Below are 22,631 nucleotides of genomic sequence, written 5' to 3'. Positions count from 1 at the left end.
GGGCCGGCGGCGCGGGAGGTGCAGGTGCCGGGCCGGGAGCGAGCGGCGGCGGCGGCGGCGGCGGTGGCGGCGGCGGCGGCGGTGGCGGCGGCACCATGGGCCGGGCCCGGCGCTTCCAGTGGCCGCTGCTGCTGCTGTGGGCGGCCGCGGCGGGGCCAGGTAGGGTGACGGGGGTGGGGGCCGGGCCGGCGGGCCGGATCGGGGTGACGGGGGAGCTGTGCGTATTGCGGTGGGGCTGAGGAGGGGGTCGCGCCGCGGTGACAGCCGGGTCGCCCGGGGGCCTGCAGAGGCCCGAACAATGCGCCGGGGAGGGGGGCTGCGGGAGACCCTCGTCTCCGGGACGGACAAAGCGCAGCGCGGGCCGGGAGCCCGGAGCCGCGGGCAGGGGAGGGGGCGCGGGCCCCGGCCGCCGTGCCGCAGCCCCCCCACCCCGCGAGGCCCCGATCCCGCGGGGACAAAGGCCTGAGACCCTCCCTCCCCCCATGTCCCCGAGCCCGCCTTCTCCAGGCCAGTCCCGCTGTCCTTCCGTCCTGGTCTCTCTCTCTCTCTCTCCCCCCCCTCCCTCTCTGCTTCCCCCCACCCTTGTCCTCTGTCCCTCGTCTTCAAGTCCTGTCCTTCCTTCTGTCTGCTCCCCTTCTCCTCGTCTCCCCCTTCCCGTCTCTCCGCTCCGCCTTTGTCCCCCACCTCTGTCCCTTTCCCTGGGTCACTCTGCCTGGCCCCCCCTCCGCTGTCCGCTCTGCTGCCCTCCCTCCCGTCCCCATTCACCATCTCTCCCCCTGTCTCCTTGACACCCGTGTCTCTTCCCCGCTCTGCCCCCATCCGCCTCACCCCCTTGTCTCTGTCCCCTACCATTCACCCGTTCCTCCACCTAGCCGCCCCCTTCCCATCCCGCCGTCCCTGTCCCCCCTGCCCCTCCCCATACCTCCCCCATCGAGGCACCCTCTTTGCTCCTGCCGAGAGGAGTCGGGCGGTGCAGCGGCCGGGATAGGGGACGCAGGCGTGTGGGCTCACACGTGGAGCCCGCAAATGTCTGCCCGAACCTTGCCACCCGTCCACACACCCAGGCCGCACTCCCCGGTGAGCCCCCTCCAGGACGTCACACGGCTCTCTCACTCTGCGGGAAGCTAGAGACCCCCGAGGCAGGGTGACCCTGAGGCTGGGGACAAGGTCAGGAAATGCCACCTGAACGCTCACACTTACCACCCTTGGCGTCTCGTAGCTACCGCGGGACACTCCTCCGCGGTGGGTCAAGTTACTTTGCCTGAGAATGCGCGATGGGGAGGTGGCCTTGTGAACCAGAGCGGGACTGAGGACTCCTTCAGGGAGTTGTGAGATGAACCGGGACCCGGTTGCCCAGGGCTGGGGGCCCTCTTTCCTGTCTCCGGCTCTATCCGGGACGGTGTTGAACTGCGTGACTGACGTTTTAAGTCGAGTATTGTCACACCTGCCGCCACTGCAAGGGTTACAGCTGAGGACGAGACTGGGGGTGGGGGGCGGTGGCAGAGCCGACCTCAGAAGTTCAGCCTTTCTTCTGCAGACGCTCCCTAACTTTCATCTGTCCCTTCTTTGCAACGGGTATGCCCCAATTTCCCAGGTGAGAGCTTGGGACTCTCAGTATGTTCCCGTCCATTTTTATTTTTCTTTATTCTTAGGCGTGAACACTAGGGTCAGAGGATCCTGGAACCAGTGGGTCCGGTAAAGAGAGAGCCTGAGGTTATTTAGAACGTTGCCGCCCTTAGGACGCCTGGGAGTCTTTAGAACCTTAATGCTTTTCCATTTCTGGGACTTGGTTGGGCCTGGTGGCCCTGTAATCCCAGCTGCGCTGGAGGCTGAGGCAGGAGAAGCATGAGTTCAAGACTTGCTGGGATCACTACTTAGTGATACCCTGTTTTGAAATAAAAGCATTAAAAAAAAGAAGAAGAAGGGGTGTGTGTGTGTGTGTGCCAGGAAGGAAGCTTATTAGTAATAGGTGTCTAGAATCCACCAATGAGGGGCTAGGGGTGTGGCTCGGTGAGTACTTGCCTAGGATTAGTGGCCAGTGAGGGTCTGGAGATGTAGCTCAGTGGTAATGCGTTTGCCCAACATGTGAGCGGCCCTAGGTTCAATTCCCCAGTGCTGAAAAAAAGAGAAAGAAGAAGTAAGGTTTCTGGATTCTCAGTGAAGAAAAGGGTCTAGATTCTCAGTGAAGGAAAAGGGTCTAGATTCTCAGTGACGGGACTAGGCCAGTGTCTTGATAAATGTGAAACCATGGAATCCCTACCCATTGGGGTTGTGCAGCCCCTGGGCTCCTTGGACACTTAGAACCCGAATGTAGCCTCGGCTGACTACCTGTCAAATCTCAGGCACTTCTGGGGTTGGCTGTAAGCTCTGTCCCTGGTTTGATTTTAAAGTCGATGCTTCCTGGCCCCTTAATCCCTTCTGTAAATGACCTCTAAATTACATGCTGTGGGCCTTTACAAGCCAAAGGCAAGCTTGGCATCTTGGGGAGAGCTCCAGGCTTGGGTCCTGGCCTAGGCAGTCTGTCCTCTCTGGCATAGTTTAATGCCAGTCTGTTCTTCTCCGGGCCTGTTTCTCCTGCTGGGGAGCGTGGTCCTCAAGGTCCCTTTATGGTGGCTTCTCCTTGATACACAGTTCTCCTTTCTTTCTTCCTTCCTGTCTTTCTTTCTTTGTTTTACTTTTGTTTTGTTTCTCCGTGTAGCTCTGGCTGTCCTGGAACTCCCTCTGTAGACCAGGCTGGCCTCCAACTTACAGAGATCCACCTGCCTCTGCCTCTAAGGGTTGACATTAAAGGTGTGGGTCACCACCGCCCAGCTCTTTTTTTTGATACAGGGTCTCACTGTGTACAGAAAGCCAGCCTTAAACTCGTTAAGTAGCCCCCTGCTGGTCTCAAACTCATAGCGATCCTCCTGCCTCAGACTCCCCAATATTGGTATTACATGCCTGTACCCCCATGCCCAGCTTTTTTTTATTGGATCTATATGAAGGGCCCTGACCACCCATTTTTAGGAGGTTTCAGGGGTCGCTACATCTCCTTACCCAGCCAACAGGAGTGGGAGACTAGAGCCTGCATTTTTGCCTTTAAAAAAAAAAAAAGCCATCTCTCCTGGCTCCCTCATCTGTTGAGAATATGAGGAGAGAAGGATGAGGTGGGGGTTGACAGGGAAAGGTCCAGGTGGATAGAAATAGGTCAGAGAGTGTTTGTCCCCAGAGATGCTCGTGGGGTTGGGGCGGGGGTACCCACAACAGGAAACTGGGTGAGGCAGAAGGAACAGGGAGAGCTGATGTGAAGATCCCGGGAAAGGATAAAGAGGTCCTTCAGACTTGGAGAGCCCCGTGGAGGGGACTTTGCTGATCCCGAGTTAAGTTTCCCTCTAGGATGACTCACTTCTCCCTGTTAACATCCTAAGCCGCGCACAGGGGGAACCCCCTTTCATTGTGGCTCACCCCGGAGAGTGGGTCTTGGGAGATATCTATCGCTGACCCCCGACCCACTCATGGACTGGATGCCCGGGTCCCCGGAGTGTGGGGGTGGAGGTCAGGTTCCACCACAGATTCCAAGCCCTTAGACCCAGCAGAGCTAGGGCCAGGGGTGGGTTAACGTCGTGCGAGCCTGGCCTGTCCCCGACTTGGGGAACACAAAGGCAGCTTTCTCTCTCTCTCTGTGTGTGTGTGTGTGTGTGTGTGTGTGTGTGTGTGTGTGTGTGTGTTGGGGTGGTGTGCTGTATGCAGCCGGTCTCTCCAGCATCCAATGGCCCATGGCACCAGAACTTAGGCGCCCATGGCTTCTGCCCGTAGACACGGGCACCTAGGCCCCTTGGTGGACACCCGGGCAGTGGGGTGGGCTGCCGGGTCTTCATGGAGGGAGGTGCAGAAGGGTGACCGGACGAGTTGTTGGACAAGCGGAATTCGATGGAAGCTTGCATGCTTCTGGGAACCCCACGCTCAGGGTGACCCTCTGAGGGACTCCTCACCCCCAGGCTGGGCCAGAAGCCTGGAATCCAGGGAGTCCCGAGTATCCCAGGAACGTGGGGGCCACAGGGAGGACTTTGTGTGAGGCCGCTGACTCAACCCTGGACGCCCCCACCTAAGGCCCTAGTCCCCAGACACTTGGGAGACAAAGGACAGAAGGCTGGATCCTGGTTTAGAAGTCCAAAGTTTTCAAGAGGGGTGAAGCTGGGGTTCAGACCCCTGTGTCTGAGAGAGGAGGGCCCCTGTGTCAGAGCGGAGGAGGCTGGAGTCTGTGTTCTGTGTCCGAGGGAGGAGGCTGGGGTCTGGGCCCCTGTGTCTGAGGGAGGAGGCTGGGCCTGGACCCTGGGTCCAAGGGAGGAGGCTGGGCCTGGACCCTGGGTCCAAGGGAGGAGGCTGGGCCTGGGTCCGAGGGAGGAGGCTGGGCCTGGGTCTGAGGGAGGAGGCTGGGCCTGGAGCCCTGGGTCTGAGGGAGGAGGCTGGGGTCTGGGCCCCTGTGTCTGAGGGGAGAGGCTGGGGTCTGTATTCCTGTGTTGGGGAAGTTGGGCCTGGAGCCCTGGGTCTGAGGGAGGAGGCTGGGCCTGGGTCTGAGGGAGGAGGCTGGGGTCTCAGTCCGAGGTTTGCAGTGACTAGGAGCCTATACGTGTGGTTACTGAGGAAAGAGAAGCCTCCTTGGCTGACTGGGAAGGGGCTGGGGGTTTCCGAGGGAGGTTGAGCTGGGACCCTGATGCCTAGGTCCTGCAAATACAGACGCCTTCACAAGACTGATCTGCTGGAAGAATTGAGGCTTTGTGCAAGGATGCTCGGACTCCGCCACTGATGGGGGGCAGAGGGGGGTTCAGGCAGGACCCAGGAATGTACCAGCGTCCCAGGGGAGGGAAAAGGAAAGAGGCAGGGTGCCAGGGGCCCCCTGGGGAACGGATACCGAGGGGGTGGCTGTGACCTTCCCAGAACTGTGACCTTGAGACTCCCTTGGGTATTCGCTGACTCAGGACCCAGGAAGTACTCCCCCATCCTGCTTAGTCTCTGTGGAGACGTCCACCAGCTGTGCACTATGGACCCCTGTCTCCTGAGTGAGGGAGGTGGCTGGGCCCGGACCCCTGGGTCTGAGGGAGGAGGCTGGGCCTGGACCCCGGGTCTGAGGGAGGAGGCTGGGCCTGGACCCCTGGGTCTGAGGGAGGAGGCTGGGCCTGGACCCCTGGGTCTGATGGAGGAGGCTGGGCCTGGACTCCGGGTCTGAGGGAGGAGGCTGGGGCTGGACCCTGGGTCCGAGAGAGGAGGCTCAGGGACAGTTGTTGCCCGTGTTTGTGAGTCTGAGGGTGGAGGATGCCCGGTCTCTCCATGTCCCCTGACAATACCCTTTTCCAGAACTTCCCATCTACTCTCCTCCAAGCACAGTCCCCATGATGACTTCTGGCTGTCAACACCATTTAAAGTCCATGCCCCAGTCCCAAAAGCTCAGCCCCTCTCTGACCAGAAAGTCCCGCCCCACCCCACCCCAACCAGAAACAAAAGCCTTGGGCCAATTAGTATTCTAGGCAGAAACACGGTTGCTTACTGACTCTTCAGGAGGGGGAGGGAATTAAACAAAAGCCCCCCCTCACCCCATTTGCACCCTCAAGCAGAGAGCAGTTGGAGAACGGGAAAGGGGTTCCCGTGGCTCCCGGAAAATGTCGAACTTTGCCACTGACTCCTCTAGGATACCTCACTCTCCACATCTGTAAAATGGGGGCTAACTTCCTTTCAGCTGTGAGGGCCGCAGAGGGAGGTAGGCGTTAAGATTTTGGTCTGGTTGGATTTTGTTCTGAAACAGTGCCTCATGTAGCCCAGGCTAGACTCATGCTTAGTCAAGGATAACCTTAAACTCTTCATCCTCACGCCTCCACCCCCTAAACACTGGAATTACAGGCATGCACCATCATGCCTGGCTTAGACAATGCTAGGACTCGAACTCAGGACTTCACTGAAATGCCAGCCAAGCACTCTACCAACTGAGCTACATCCCAGAGCAAGATTACTATCTGGGGATTTGGTTTTATAAGGGAAGGGAAGGCTACCAGGCCTTGGCTGGCCTGAGACTTTCTAAGTAGCCAGACTGGCCTCAGACACGCGGAGGTCGGCTTGCCTCTGCCTCCAGGGTGCTGGGGTTAGATGTGTACCACCACACCTGGCAAGATTTTTATTTTTTTAAGTATTGACCACGCAGGCTAGTTTTTACAAGGCCTGGCTTGTTCCCAGAATCTGTAATAACAGCCTTCAAAGAGGATTCTCTCCGAGTGTCAGGCACAATGCCGACCCCTGTGAAGCCGTCTCTGGCCTCACTGTGGCTTCCCAGATGGTATGGACTCGGCTAACAAAGGTTGGGTCGCTTTCTCAAGGTCACCAGGGACAGCAAGGGCTGGAGCTGGGATCTGCCTGGCGTTTACAGTGAGATTCCCCAGGCAGGGTGTGGCAGAGCCTGCCTGTGACCCCAGCACTACGGAAGGCTGAAGTGGGAGGTTCAGGAGTTCAAATCCAGCCTAGCGAGTTTAAGCATAGTGCTGCAAAGCAAAGCTGTAGTTCATAATTGTTTGGAAGCCAAAACCGATGCTACCCGAGTAGTATAGCGCCTCCTACGAGCTCCTTAGATGTGTTTTTAATTTTTACAATGCTGTTGTTATTTATGTGCATGCATTTCTTTTGTGTATGTGGGTCCCAGGGATGGAACTCTGCTTTCTGGCTTTACCAACTGAGTCATCTTGCCAGCCTAATTCTGCTTTTTGTTATTTGTTTGAGACAGGGTCTCTCTATTCCGTATCATTGACTGACTTTGAACTCACTCACTGTGTAGACCAGGCTGTCCTTGAACTCACAGAGATCGTTCTGCCTGTGCCTCTGAAGTTCTGGTTCTAAAGTCTTGTGTCACCATTCACGTGCATGCGTGTGTGCATGAGAGACAGAGAGACAGAGAAAGAGACAGAGAGAGAGACAGAGACAGACAGAGAGACAGAGACAGAGAGAGACAGAGACAGAGAGACAGAGAGAGAGACAGAGAGAGAGAGACAGAGACAGAGAGAGAGGCAGAGAGAGAGACAGAGACAGACAGAGAGACAGAGAAAGAGAGAGACAGAGAGACAGAGACAGAGAGAAAGAGACAGAGAGAGAGAGAGACAGAGACAGAGAGACAGACAGAGAGACAGACAGAGACAGAGAGACAGAGACAGAGACAGAGACAGAGAGAGAGAGAGCATGTATGCCACGAGTGTCCAGGTGCCTTCAGCAATCAGAAGGGGCATCAGGCTTCCTGGAGATGAATTCCCAGACAGTTGTGTGCTGGGAACCGAACTCAGGAAGAACGCAAGTGTTCGTGACCTCTGACCCATCTCTCCAGTTCTGCTATTTTATTTTTAATCATGAGTGCTGGGGCCTGCAGAGACATCAGGTCCCCTGGAAGCTGTGGTCTGTCTGGTCTGGGTGCAGGGACCCAAACACAGATCATCTGCAAGAGCCTCAAGTGACTCCCTAACTCCTGAACTATCTCTCCCTCTTCCCCATTTGCATTTCTGAGACAGTGTCTCCCATAGCCCAAGCTGGCTTCCAGTAAAATCTATAGTAGGCAGTGATGCGGAAGGATCCTCCTGCCTTCATCATCTGAGGGTGATGAGGGCTGCGAACACTTCCTGGCTGGGGAGGGTGGAGGGGGTGCCTTAACCTCAGCGGGTCACACACTCGCCTTCATAGAGCCTGTGCGGCATTCCCATAGACTACATCAGTCAAGCAGGGCGGGTGGTGGCGCACGCCTTTAATCCCCGGCACTTGGGAGGGAGGCAGAGGCAGGCAGATCTTTGAGTTCAAGGCCAGCCTGGTCCACAGAGACCGTTCTAGGACAGCCAGGGCTTCGCAGAGAAACCCTGTCTCAGAAAACCAAAAGTAAAATAAAAAGAGGATACGTCTATCAACGGGAAGGAGGAGGCGGAAAGTGTTCTGGAGGCAAAGAGAGAGGGTGGGGGACGTCTTTTGGCGGTCAGAGGTCAGAGGTCATTGGAGGAGCACAGGGACAGCAGAAGAGAGTAAGCAGGCAGAGGGAGCCCATGCAGAGGCCTGAGGTGGGAGCGAATTCGATGAGCTTGAGGGACACTGAGGCCACTTAGTCTGGAGGACAATGCATGGGAGAGAGGGCCAGCCTTTTCCGTACCTACAAGGCCCACCCAGGAGTTTCCCCGCCGCCGAGGATGCTGCGGGCCTCGAGGCCTTCCACGCCACCGTGGCGCGAAGCCCCTGCCATTGACTTTCATCCCAGCCCTGTTGGTTTCAATGTGGGCGTGGCGGTACACTCATCGCTCAGGAGGCTAAGGCAGGAAGGTCATGTGTTCAAGGCCAGCCTGGGTGTGAGAGACAGGCTCGGGAGACAGTGCCACACGCAGGCTCGTGGTGTGTCTGTGTGCGTCCATGATAGTGTGTGTGTGTGCACGTGTGTCTGTGTGTGTCCAAGGTAGTGTGTGTGTGTGTGTGTGTGTGTGTGTGTGTGTGTGTGTGTGTGTGTGTGTGTGTGTGTGTGTGTGGGCCAGGGGGCAAGGTCACGTGATTTCTTCAGTGGCTCTGCAGCTTAGTTTTCCTTTTTTTTTTTTTTTTTTTGGTTTTTCGAGACAGGGTTTCTCTGTGGCTTTGGAGGCTGTCCTGGAACTCGCTCTGTAGACCATGCTGGCCTCGAACTCACAGAGATCCGCCTGCCTCTGCCTCCCAAGTGCTGGGATTAAAGGCATGCGCCACCTCCTCCGGGCTTTAGTTTTTGCTGTTATTGATACACTGTATCACGGTCACCTTTGCTAGCTTAGAGCTCACTGTGTAGATGTGTAGACTGGGCTGGCTGATCACTCCCCGAGATCCACTTGCCCACTCCTCCTGAATGCCAGCCAGGGTTAAAGACATTGCCACCATTATGCCACCGTACCTGACTCTTTTTGTTGTTGTTGTTTTTAATTGCCTTACATTTTCATTTTATATATATGGGTGTTCTGGTCACATGTGTGTCTCTGCACCCTGTGTGTACCTGGTACCCTCAGAGTCCAGAAAAAAAGATTCCCTGGAATTTTCTGGAACCGGAGTTTACAGACAGTTGTCAGCTGTCATGTGGGTGCTGGGAATAGAAGCCGGGTCCTCTGGAAGAGCAGCCAGTGCTCTCAGCTGCTGAACCATCTCTCCAGCCCTTGCATTTTAAAAATTGCACTTATTCATACATTTATATATGTATTTATTCGAGTGGGGGGGCTACATGCCAGCACTCTCGGAGGTCTGAGGACAACTTGCAGAAACCGGTTCTTGGGCTGGAGAGATGGCTCGGATGTTAAGAACACTGACTGCTCTGCCAGAGGTCCTGAGTTCAATTCCCAGCACCCACATGGTGGCTCACAGCCATCTGTGATGGGGTCTGGTGCCCTCTTCTGGCGTGCAGGCAGACCACTGTATATGTAACACATGAATAAATCTTTAAAAAAGGAGAAAAAAGAAGCAGGTTCTCTCCCTCACCGTGTGGGTCCCAGTGATGGGACTGGAGTCGTTGGTCTTGGTGGCACCTTTACTCACTGAACCATCTCAGCTGTCCCCCACAACCCTACGTTTTGACACAGGGTCTCCTAAGGAACCCAGAGCACACCTGCTTGGCTGGAGTAGGGAGGACCCTGCTGCCTCCACCCACACCACACCCCTGGTCCTGGGTTTACCTGCCGCTGGAGCCTGCTTTATCTGTGTGCCAGAAATCCGACCCCAGGCTGGGACAGCGAACGTTTTACCCACGGAAGCATCTCTAGTCCCCTGACTCCCATTTTGGAAAGCTCGTCTATGGGGTGAGCAGGTAGATGGAGGGAAGGCTCAGAAGTTAAGGATGTTTGTTACCCTTGCAGAGGACCAAGGCTTGATTTCCAGCACCTGCAGGACAGCTAACAGCCATTTGCAATGGCTGGTCCAATTCCAGGGTATCTGATGCCTCCTTCTGGCCTCTGAGGGCACCAGGCACATCCCCACACACAGACACATGCACATAATTAAAAAATAAAATACATCTTAAATTTAAAAAAAGTCTCTCTCAGTGGCACAAGCCTTTAATATAGGCCCGGTCTACAAATCAAGTTCTAGGTCAGTTAGGCTACATGATGAGACTGTAAAAAAAAAAAAACAAAAGCATCCAGGAGGTGGTGGTGCACGCCTTTAACCCCAGCACTCGGGAGGCAGAGGCAGGCGGATCTCTGTGAGTTCGAGGCCAGCCTGGTCTACAAAGTGAGTTCCAGGACAGCCTCCAAAGCTACAGAGAAACCCTGTGTCAAAAAACCAAAAAAAAAAAAAGTAGGGAAGGAAATATCTGAGGCAAAGATGAACTGTGTTGAGTTTGTCATTCCAGGAGACAAGGGATAAAATTCAGAGGGTGGCTTAGAAATCACCCACATGAAGGAGTCCAGAATCAGAAACTATGGCAACTCCACATCATCACCAAAGACTCAGACACTTCCACCTCTGGGCTCCGTCACTCCTATGTCCTCTGTCACTGGGACCCAAAATGGCTGCCAGAATTCCACATATCCCATCCTATTTCCAGGGAGCATGAGGGTGTCCCGGTAGGGGAAAAAAAAGGATTTGCCTCCTTTTATTAGGAACTACTCCATAAGTGACTATATGATATTTTTGCTTAGGTCCAATAAGCATTAACTTTATCGCATGGCTTTACCTAGCTGCAAGGGAGTCAGAACTACCTCGCTGGACAGGGAATAGCCATAAAGGACAATGAGGTTTCCGAGGCGACAAGCACAAGGAGGATGTTCCGCCGTCCCTGCTTGTGTCCTGCAGCAGGAACCTGTCCTATCCTTTGGCTACCTACGCTCTTGCCGGGGATCTGCCGCATCTGATGGGCTATGACATTGATTTGTGCCTAGTTCCTTAGGAATGGTAAAATTTTCTAAGGGCTTGGACCTCATGTGACTTATCTCTGGGTACCAGCCCAGAAACTTACCTGACATTCAAGGGCTGCACATACCAGACAGCATAACCACCTGACAGAATGGAAGAGACATGGAGACTCATTTATCGTATTTTGTTGTTTTGTTTCTTCGAAGCACAGGCTCTTAATATAGCCCTGGGTGGGCTGGAAAACCGCCTTCCTCAGTGTCCCTAGCGCAGAAATTATAGGCGTGCTCTGTCATGCCCAGCCATTAATAATTTAAAGGCAACTGAAATGACTACCTCACAACCCTCAGGAGGTGGAGGCTGCCACCCTGCAGGAAAAACCAAATCGAATCATTAATTCCAGGTTCAAAGAGACACCTTGCCTCCAAGGACTAAGGTAGAGGGTGACAGATGCCCTCCCAATGCCCTCCTCTGGATTCTGTACAGACACTCACCCATGAGTACTTACACAACACACACGCGCGCGCGCACGCACACACACACACACACAGAGGGAGAGAGAGAGAGAGAGAGAGAGAGAGAGAGAGAGAGAGAGAGAGAGAGAGAGCGAGAGAGAGAGAGAGAGAGGCTGACTAAATTGTAAATATAAACCCAGAGACTGGAGTGATTACTCAGTGGTTAAGAGCACTGGCTGCTCTTCCAGAGGACCCAGGTTTCACACCCAGCACTCACATGGTGACTCCCAGCCCTCTGTAACCCCCGTTCCGGGGTTTGGGTGCCCTCTTCTGGCCTCTGTGGCCCCCAGACAACACAAATGGTGCATACAGGTAAAACGCTGGTACATATAAAATTAAGAGTTAAAAAATAAATAAACTCAAGTAACAGGCCATCCACAGTAATACACGTCTCTAATTCCGTAACCAGAGAGGCTGAGACAAGAATGATCATCACCTGCCGGGCGGTGGTGGCACATGCCTTTAATCCCAGCGCTTGGGAGGCAGAGGCAGGTGAATCTCTGAGTTCGAGGCCAACCTGGTCTACAGAGTGAGTTCCAGGACAGCTTCCAAAACAATACAGAGAAACCCTGTCTCGAAAAAAAAAAAACCAAAAAGAAAAAAAGAATGATCATCACCCGAGTCCTCAAATTCAGAACCTCTGGGAAACCTAGAGAAATCAGCAGACAGACAGGCAGACAGACAGACAAAAACCAAGATAGCTTCTTGCCAAGGCAAGCGTGTCACAACAATACTCCATAACCCTCCCCAATGCTGGGACATTTACCCAGATGGCCCGAAGGGACGTGAAGGCAGGCCTAGAGGTTTTGACTGTGGCCAATTTCCCCACCTATACAGTAGGACTTGAGATGTGAGCTTCTGGGTGCCGTCTCTGGCACTGATTCGTTATCACGGGAACTGGGAAAACAGGGATTGAAATAGAACCCCCTTGCCAGGTCCTGGTGGCGCACACCTTTAATGTGAGCACTCTGGTGGTAGAGGCAGGCAGATCTCTGTGAGTTTGAGGCCAGCCTGGTCTACAGAGCGAGTTCCAGGACAACCAGCAGGGCTACACAGAGAAACCCTGTCTCGAAAAAAAAAAAAAAAGCCTCTTTTCTGCACATTATGAGGATTCAACCACATGGCAATGCCCTTACCACAGGAGATCCAACAGCTCATGCTTACTCAGTGGTAGCATTGTTATCTCGGAGAAGAAACTGAGGTTTTTGAGGGCACGACTTCTGGTTAGGGTTGGCTTTCAACTTCCTTTCTTTGCTAATGGAAATGGAACCAATGACCTTGCCCAGATCAAGCAAATATTGAGCCGCGCCCTCAACTTCTCACTTGGGGATTCTAGGCAGGGGCTCTACCACTGAGCCACGCCCCCAGCCCCTCAATGGGGGATTCTAGGCAGGGGCTCTACCACTGAGCCACACCCCAGCCCCTCAATGGGGGATTCTAGGCAGGGGCTCTACCACTGAGCCACGCCCTCAGCCCCTCACTGGGGGATTCTAGGCAGGGGCTCTACCACTGAGCCACACCCCCAGCCCCTCACTGGGGATTCTAGGCAGGGGCTCTACCACTGAGCCACACCCCCAGCCCAATATTACCTTTCCAGCCCTGTAATTTGTTCTGATGGTTATTCCAAGTGGGATAACTGCTGTCACAAGTATTCCTGAACTCTTAATGTGCTAACAAAAACTCAGAGATCTGAGTTGGGCATTGTGGTGTACATCTTTTTTTTAAATATTTTATTTATTTATTGTGTATACAGCCTTCTGCCTGCAAGCCAGAAGAGGGCACCAGATCTCATTCAAGGTAGTTGTGAGCCACCATGTGGTTGCCGGGAATTGAACTCAGGACCTCTGGAAGAGCAGTCAGTGCTCTTAACCCCTGAGCCATATCTCCAGCCCCAGTGTACATCTTTTTTTTTTTTTCCTGAGGCAGGGTTTCTCCGAGGCTCTTGGAGGCTGTCCTGGAACTAGCTCTTGTAGACCAGGCTGGCCTCGAACTCACAGAGATCTGCTGCCTCTGCCTCCCGAGTGCTGGGATTAAAGGCGTGCGCCACCAACGCCCGGCTCGCTGTACATTTTTTTTTTTGGTTTTACGAGACAGGGTTTCTCTGTATTGTTTTGGAGGCTATCGGTCCAGCCTGGCCTCGAACTCACAGAGATCCGCCTGCCTCTGCCTCCTGAGTGCTGGGATTAAAGGCGAGCGCCACCACCGCCCGGCCGGTGTACATCTTTTTTAAAAAATATTTTTATTTATTTGTTAGTTCTCCAGACATTGTTTATTTGTTTGTTCAAACAGGGTTTCACTGTGTAGCCCTGGCTGACCCGGAACTTGTTCTTTAGGCTAGCCTGGCCTCAAACTCAGAGATCCACCTGCCCAAGCATTCAGAGTGCACCACCAAGTCAGAGGTGGTTTGGTGGCGCACGCCTTTAACCCCAGCACTTGGGAGGCAGAGGCAGACGGATATCTGTAAGTTTGGGGCCAGCCTGGTCTGCAGAGCGAGTTCCAGGACAGCCTCCAAAGCTACACAGAGAAATCCTGTCTGGAAAAACCAAACAAACAAACAAATTAAAAAAAAAATCACAGCCACAGTCACAGAGGACAGGTATGTGGGGCGCTTTCTTATGAGAGGTCCTGCCCTTCCATGGCCTTCTTAGATTGTTCTGACCCCACAGATGTGTACCATTGTAGGAGGTGGGAAGACTTATATCCAGTACTATATCCATTGGCCCCAAATCCATCACGTGGTTCCACCCAGCCTCAGGGACGCTGGGGGAAAGTCCCATAGGTGTGTGACAGAGCCAGCGACGTTAAAGTGGGACAGACTACTCAGAATTCAGTGGCTTAGGAAAATGACCGCCGACGTGGGGGGGGGGGTACAGTTGTAACCGCACACTGTGGAAACTGAGGCAGGAGGGTTAGGAGGAGGTCAAGACCAACTTGACTAGCACGGTGAGGCCTTGTCTGCCAACACCAAGGCTTTGGTGCAGGGAAACAGTTGGGGGATTTAGATTGGGTCAGGTGGGCAGGCTTCTCTTTGTTTACTCTGGGGTCACCTGGGCTTCTTAGAGCAAGCGTAAGATTCAAGGTGGCCTCCCTCACAGGAGGGTGGCAGGTGCCTCAAAGAGGCTATTCTGGGCGTCTTTGCCAACAGTCTCTGGGTAGCAGATGGCACACAGGAAGCTGCTAGGCATCTTTAAGCCTGTGCTTTGTGACGCCGCTTACTAGATTATTTCTAGCAAAAACACCTCTCCCTCCCTAGCTTGGTGTCTATCCTACTACTCCCTATGAAACTGAGGGTGACCTTGAGTTTCTGACCCTCGGGCCTCTACCTCAAGCACTGGGATTGCAGGCATTCACGACCACACGCCGTTTATGCTGTGCTGGGAGCCTAACCCAGAGCCTGCTAGGCAGGCAGGAGAGAGAGAGAGAGAGAGAGAGAGAGAGAGAGAGAGAGAGAGAGAGAGAGAGAGAGATCTTTTGCTTTTGAGACAGGGTCTTGCTTTTGAGACACCCAGGCTTTGATCTTATTATATTGCCCAGGCTGGCCCTGTACTCCAGACCCTTCCTGCCTCTGCCTCCCAAGTCCTGGAATTTTCGGGGCCATGTCACTGTAAGTCATAAGTCAGCCCAGATTCAGGGAGGTGAGCCTCCTGAATGGGCCGGTCAGCTGAACCAGCTTGCAGAGAATCTCTGGATGTAGACCAGGCTGGCTTGGGACACAGGGAGAGAAGAAATGGGGGTGGGGGGAGGAATTTGTAGCCGATGTGATGATGGCATGCCTATAACCCCAGCACTGGAGAGGCGCAGGCAGGAAGATGCTGTAAATGTGAGGCCAGCCACCCTGGGCTATGTGTTCCAGATGTGGGAGCACAACCCGTCTGATGAGCCTCAGTGGGCACCCAGGTAGGAGAGATGAGCGCCTCCCACGCTGACTGAGCTCCAGCTTTGAGATCCAAAGGGTCTCTGTGAGAGCCTCCAATTACAGTCCATCTTGCTGGGCCGCTCCCTTCTTCCCCCCCCCCGCTCTACCTCCTAGTTCGCCCCTTACGCCTCCGCTCTAGAGACCATTCTGCCTCTCCCGATGGAGAGGACCAAAGACCAGGTCAGTGGCTCACACCTGCAGTCTCAGGACCTGTGAAGCTGAGGCAGGAGAATTGCCATGAGTTTGAGGCTAATCTGGGCTACCGGGTGAGAGACTGTTCTCAACAACTGACAAAGCAGGAATTAGGGAGTGTTCAAGCAAGTGCAAGGGACCGGGCGTTGGTGGCGCACGCCTTTAATCCCAGCACTCGGGAGGCAGAGGCAGGCGGATCTTTGTGAGTTTGAGGCCAGCCTGGTCTACAGAGTGAGTTCCAGGACAGCCTCCAAAACAATATGGAGAAACCCTGTCTTGAAAAAACAAAAAACAAGCAAGTGCAAGGGTCAGAGTCCAGACTCCCTGCACCCCCAGTAAATGGACTGTGGTCCCGGAAGCTTGCACCAAAGGCAGAGATTAAGTGGATCCTCAGAGTAAGGGAAGCTGCTGCTTAGCAATACCAACCCCGATCGGTGATCCCTGGGTTCGACTGGGAGACCCTGCTTCAATGAATATGATGGAGAACCTTAGAAGACCCCACATGTCAACACATGCATATAAACATACCCATGTTCCCCCACTTATGTAAGCGCGCGCGACTGAATGTCATCTCAGGGACTCTCCCGTCTTTTTCTCTTGGTTCAGGAACGGGACAGGAAGTGCAGACAGAGAATGTGACAGTGGCTGAGGGTGGGGTGGCTGAGATCACCTGCCGCCTGCATCAGTACGATGGGTCCATTGTCGTCATCCAGAACCCAGCCCGGCAGACCCTCTTCTTCAACGGCACCCGAGGTGAGTGCAGGAACCCCGGACACCTGTGACCTCAGAGAGGACACATGTCAACATGTGACAGGGGGCCCGGGAGCCTGGACTCCCGTGGTCGGGGGGAGGGAGGGGGAGGCCTCTGGAATGGGTTCCCAAGGGAACCAACAGTTGGATAGGTTAGACTCAGAGCCGTGTCTGCAGAAAGGCAGGGGGCAGCGTCTGTCCTGGAGGGTGGTTTTCTGGAGACCAGAAGCCCCTGAGCTGAAGCCCTCTTCACTGCAGCTCTGAAAGACGAGCGATTCCAGCTGGAGGAGTTCTCCCCGCGTCGAGTGCGCATCCGGCTCTCCGACGCCCGCCTGGAGGACGAGGGGGGGCTACTTCTGCCAGCTCTACACGGAGGACACCCACCACCAGATCGCCACGCTCACTGTCCTGGGTACAGGCTTCCCGCCCCCCAGAGCCCGGCTCTCACTCCCTGCTTCTCACGGGTCCTGAGACCTATGCGCCCTGGATATTTTGTGTGTGTGTGTGTGTGTGTGTGTGTGTGTGTGTGGTTTTTTTTTTTTTTTTTTTTGGTTTTTCGAGACAGGGTTTCTCTGTGGCTTTGGAGGCTGTCCTGGAACTCGCTCTGTAGACCAGGCTGGCCTCAAACTCACAGAGATCCGCCTGCCTCTGCCTCCCGAGTGCTGGGATTAAAGGCGTGCGCCACTAACGCCCGGCGCCCTGGATGTTTTTAACCCCCTGGACATCTAGGTCCACCAGGCCTCTGCGTATGACCCCAGCCACCGGTGGGACCCTGGCTCCCTTTGGTCCCTAGGATCTAGCAGCCAGAACGACTTGTGCCCGCCTCGGTGGCCCCCCCCTTGACACCCCGCTCCCCCATCTGCGCCCCTTCTCTGCGCAGTGGCTCCAGAGAATCCCGTGGTGGAGGTCCGAGAGCAGGCGGTGGAGGGCGGCGAGGTGGAACTCAGCTGCCTGGTTCCGCGGTCGCGCCCCGCCGCGGTCCTGCGCTGGTATCGCGATCGCAAGGAGCTGAAAGGTACCCAGGGCTAGGCGGGGTGGCGGCGCGGGGGACCCGGGGCTTAGGCAAGAGGCGGGGTTAGTGGCGGGCGTGGCCCGGAGAACTGCGCAGCGGTTCTGATTGATTGACACTTCGCCTTCGCGGTTCAGCTGTTGAGCTAGGCGCGACGGCACACGCCTCTCATCCCAACCTTTGGGAGGTGGAGGGAGGAGGATCGGGAGTTCAAGGTCATCTTCGACTGCGTAGCGAGTTCAAGGCCAACCTGGACCGCTTGAGACCCTGTCTCAAAGAAAGCAAAGCGAAACAGGACCAGACTCCTAAGGCGTGGGAGAGACGGGGTGGGGGTGGGGGGGGGCTGTGGCTGGGTGAATAAGCGAGACGCAGAAGTAGGAACGTGGCCCGGCCAGCAGCCTGCGTTGGCATCAGGAGGCGGGACACAACCCCTAGCCTGACGTTTCCGGGCTGGGGCCGGCAGGAGTGAGCAGCGGCCAGGAGAACGGCAAAGTGTGGAGCGTGGCAAGCACCGTGCGCTTCCGCGTGGACCGCAAGGACGACGGCGGCATCGTCACTTGTGAAGCGCAGAACCAGGCGCTGCCCTCGGGACACAGCAAGCAGACGCAGTACGTGCTGGATGTGCAGTGTAAGTGTCTGGGGTCTGTGTGCACGCCGGCCGGCCGCCCCCAGAGGTCCCCTAGCCCCCGGGGTGACCTGTCACTTCTTGCTCCTGCGCTGCAGACTCGCCCACTGCGCGGATCCACGCCTCGCAAGCCGTGGTGAGGGAGGGAGACACCCTGGTCCTGACGTGTGCCGTCACAGGGAACCCCAGGTGAGATCGGGCTTCCGGCTCCTAAGGGTGAGGGGACTTGGGCCTTGCACTTCTGGGCCCTGGAAAAAAAGGTAGTGAAGCCAGACTCCTGATGAAAGAGCTTGGAAGGGGTGAATTCTTACAGCTCTGGCTACATGCAGAAGCTGGCCTAGAACCTGCTGTTTTCTACAAGAAAAGGGCCGAGAGATGGCCTGAGATATATATATATATATATATGCATGTTGGCGCACACCTTTAATCCCAAAACTCAGGAGGCAGAGACAGGGCATCTCTGTGAGTTCGAGGCCAGCCTGGTCTACAGAGTGAGTTCCAGGACAGCCAGGGCTACACTTTCAAACCCTGTCTTGAAAAACAAAACAAAACAAATTGTGGGGCTGGAGGAATGGCTCAGCTGTCCATCCAGCAGCTCCTGGTTCGAGTCCCAGCACCCATTTATGACTCTCAGTCCTCTGTAGCTTCAGTGCCAGGGGGTCCGACGCCCTCTTCTGGCTTCTCCGAGCACTGCATGCCCAAGGTGCATTGACATACGTGCAGAGAAAACCTTTTTAAAAAATATTGTATTTTTTGCGAGCCTTGGGCACTGTACGTAGGGAGGTCAGAGGACAACTCGTGAGAATTCCTTCTGTCCTTCCACTATGTGAGTCCCCAGAACCTCACTCACAATCAGGCTTGTCGGCAAGTGTCCGCCCGTTGAAGTATCTCACAGGCAGAGTTGTGGGATCTTCCTCGCCCCTTTACATTGCTGGGGGATCGAACCTGACATCTTATACACATAGCTGGCAAAAGGTCTACCATTGGGACACACACACACACACACACACACACACACACACCAGCAATGTCAGCCACTTCTTTAGAAGTTAATGCTGGATCGGAGCTGCATATGCAGATTCCTGAGAAGTCAGGGTTCTTGGGTTCCTCCCTCTGTTTTTACCCTCTGCCAGGCCAAGCCAGATCCGCTGGAACCGCGGGAATGAGTCTCTGCCGGAGAGAGCAGAGGCGGTGGGTGAGACGCTCACCCTGCCTGGCCTAGTATCCGCAGATAACGGCACCTACACCTGCGAGGCGGCGAACAAGCACGGCCACGCGAGGGCGCTCTACGTGCTTGTGGTCTACGGTGAGGGCGGAGCGTGTCAAGCCTGGGGGCGGGGAGGGGCGGGCTACAGGGCGTGAGGGCGGAGCCTGAGCCCAGAGATCAGTTGAGTGGTTTACCCAGGGGTGGGGAAACATTGGAGCTGACCGTGGCGGGACTCTAATGCTATCCCAGTGCTTTGGAGGTTGAGGCGCCCGAACTAAATAACCAGTCAACCAAAAAGGGCGGTGGGGAGACGGGTGTTGGCTGAAGGTGTAGCCCACTTAATAGGGTGCTTGCTTTGGGTGCATGGATACAATTCCCAGTACCACATAAATCCATGCCAGCAATCCCTGAACCCTGGAGGTGCAGGAAGGAGGATAAGAAGTTCAAGGCCATCGTCATCGATTTATTTTAAAATTTAATTTAACTTTACATGCATCGCTGTGAGGATGTTGGATCCCTTGGAACTGAAGTTACAGACGGTTGTGAGCTGGCTTGTGGGTGCTGGGAATTGAACCCCCGTCCTCTGGAAGAGCAGACAGTGCTCTTAACTGCTGAGCCATCTCTCCAGCCCCATCTTCATCAATTTTTAGATCAGTCGATAATTCAGGAGACTCTCTTAAAAAGAAGGAGAAGCAGCAGCAGCAGCAGCCTGACTGGTGAAAAACCTAAATCTTAGCTAGCTGGAGCTACATAGTGAGACCCTGTCTCAATAAACACGCAAACGGAGGCTGGAGAGATGACTCTGCCATTAAGCAATCGTGTTTACTGCTTTTGCAGAGGCTCAGGGCTGGGTTTTCAGCACCCTCGTGGCAGCCTACAGCTCTCTATAAATCCCGTTATAGATCCAGTGTCCTCTTTCTTCTGGCCTCCTCAAGCTGCCTCATGTACTTGGTGCACATACATCCATGCAAGCAGATACACAAGACTAAGTAAAATGTTTTGTAAAAACCCCCAAAGCTAGAGTGGGATGTGTTACTTCTAGCTTAGGCGTGGATAGGTGGGGGGATGGGTAGGTAGTAGCAACGGAAGACCCACCGGTGTAAAATCAAGGATCCCCGGAGGAATTGGAGCTGAAGAAAAGGGTCTACAAAGTTGCGGGCATTGTTGTGGCGTGAGGCTGCGTGCAGAATAGATAGCTTACTGGCCTGGCGGCAGGAAACTGGATTAGGACCTTCTCTGACTCTGAACTGCCCTCCGACAGACCCCGGGGCAGTGGTAGAGGCCCAGACATCCGTTCCCTACGCCATTGTGGGCGGCATCCTGGCGCTACTAGTGTTTCTGATCATTTGTGTGCTAGTGGGCATGGTCTGGTGCTCCGTCCGACAGAAGGGTAAGTGGGGCGGTGGGCGGGGCCAGGAGCATGTGGGGCGGGGCCAGAGTCACGGTGGGCGGGGCCAAGACTTGGTCGGGGGCAGGCCGCGCCTGGTGTCTGCGAAGTAAGCGGCCGATTTGATTCTGGATAGCAAGGAGGCAGAGCTTAGACGCTAGATTAGACTCGAAATCGCGCCATGCTTTAGACTATTACTGTGTGGGTGGGGCTTTGGCCCCTGGGTTCTGAAAGGGCCGAAATTTAGCAGAATTAAGGAGAGGGATTTTGAGTAATTTATTTTTCAAATAGCTGGATAGACGGAAGGGAATACTGTCGGAAAAGAAATGGGTGGGGGGATAGGGCCCAGGGGATAGACTGTCGGGCATGCGCAAAGCCATGAACTTCATATAACACTACACAAAACGGGGCGTGGTGGTGACTGCTTCTAACCCCAGTATTTGGGAGGTGGAGGCAGGAGGATCCAAAATTCCAGGTCTCTTGAAACTAGGGAGTTTGAGTCTGGTAACCAGGGCAACTGGAGACCCTGTCTCAAAAACGGGGGCGGGGCAGTTGGGAGATAGGATGGGTTTTTCTTTTTGTGAACTTTTGGAGTCTAACTAATTCTACTTTTATCTCCTTCTCTGCCTCTGTCTTGGGCTTCACCGAACTTGACTGGTTCCCTGGCTTCCCCTTCCTTCGTATCGCGTGTCTCCCGCCTGTCTCCTCTCCCTATTCCACTTCCGGGGTCTGCATACACATCCCCTTTGCGCTGGGGGCATCTTCCCGCCCTCAGGCTCCTATCTGACCCACGAGGCCAGTGGCTTGGACGAGCAAGGAGAAGCCAGGGAAGCCTTCCTCAACGGCAGCGATGGACACAAGCGGAAAGAGGAATTCTTCATCTGACCCCACCTCCCCACTGCCAGCTGCAAGGAACCAGCAAAGACATTGACCAGAGTCCGGGATGGTGGGCTTCTCCCCCCGCGGCTAACACCTCAGGCGCTTGGGCAGGGATTGCGGGTGTTGGACGCCTGGACCTCTCCCAGGGTCAAAGGCTAGGGTCCAGAGGCTTAGGGTCCCCCAGAGGACACAGGGACCAAAGGTCCCTTCTAGACCCCCAAGGCCCCAGGGGAGGGGTAATAGGGATTTGGGTTGGGGGAAGAAAACCGGGGGCTGGCCAGAACCCCTAGGCAACAGAACCAGGTCTTGTGGGGGAGGGGTCAGATTCTGGGAAGGGTGGGGTGGGCAGGGAAGGGGAACACAGATTTCTTTGGGGTCCCAGACCCCATGCCAGCCCTTGTAAGAGTTCCACAGAGCTCTGGGCACCTCTTTGCAAAGCCATGTTTGCACGGTGGGGGGAGGGGCGGGGAGGGCGTGGAAACGGGAATTCTGTGTCTTTGTGTGAAAACCGATGGGGGCAGTGAGGGACACAACCCCAACCCTTATCCAGTCCCCCTCTCCGGGTTCCTGGGCGGCTCCCCTTCCCTCATCTCAACCCACATGTCTTTCCCATCCCGTCTTTGTCTGTTCACCCACTCCTGGGGGGCCTTCCCCATCTCTCCTCCAGGCCCCCCGGGGAGGGGGAAAGGAGTTTGGAAGGGATGTGTGGTCTCTATGGTTTTATATATAATATATTAAAAAAATCAAAAATCTGTATGAAAAATATCAGATTGCACCCCTCTCCCCCATTCCTGGCTTTTGCCCCTTTTTCTTGTTAAAAACAAAACAAAACACATTTTTGTACGGGGCGGGGAGGGGACAGGGAGGGGGGTTTGGAAATCGCACTAACCACCATTAAACCGAGGAGAGAACAAGTGTCTGGGGTGGCTGTGTGTCTGTCCCTCTGTCCACTGTGGTACCACCTGGGGGGTATGAACTCTGACACGCGGGAAGGTAAAGGGACCAGGCCTCACCAAGGCCATCTCTACCCCCTCTCCCCCAAATTCCAGATTTGGTTGTTTCTTTTTTGTGTAGTGGGGAGGGGTAAGGGAGGAGTAGTGAGAATTTGTTTTGTGAAGTGTATGATTTTTTTTTGTTTTTTGAGACAGGGTTTCTCTGTGTAGCTTTGGAACCTGTCCTGGAACTCACTCTGTAGACCAGGCTGGCCTCGAACTCACAGAGATCCGCCTGCCTCTGCCTCCCGAGTGCTGCGATTAGAGGTGTGCGCCACCAACGCCCGGCAGAAATTTATTAATTTTACAGACATTGTCTT

The 22,631-nt window shown here is 54.8% G+C and overlaps 1 protein-coding gene across 1 annotated transcript; it reads left to right on the top strand.

The window, feature by feature from the left end:
• The first annotated feature begins 55 nt into the window (after positions 1-55).
• Positions 56-21,395, top strand: Cadm4 (cell adhesion molecule 4). The gene is given in 10 exon segments (XM_040734301.1): positions 56-159; positions 16,069-16,215; positions 16,471-16,556; positions 16,558-16,624; positions 17,093-17,227; positions 17,685-17,849; positions 17,945-18,035; positions 18,980-19,152; positions 20,315-20,443; positions 21,216-21,395. Coding segments are annotated over 10 exon segments (1,167 nt in total). The 5' UTR covers positions 56-95; the 3' UTR covers positions 21,326-21,395.
• Positions 21,396-22,631: the final 1,236 nt, after the last annotated feature.

The sequence above is a fragment of the Mesocricetus auratus genome, unplaced genomic scaffold (assembly GCF_017639785.1).
Source record: "Mesocricetus auratus isolate SY011 unplaced genomic scaffold, BCM_Maur_2.0 Super-Scaffold_100038, whole genome shotgun sequence".
NCBI lineage: Eukaryota > Metazoa > Chordata > Mammalia > Rodentia > Cricetidae > Mesocricetus > Mesocricetus auratus.
This window is presented reverse-complemented; position numbering and strand designations above follow the sequence as displayed.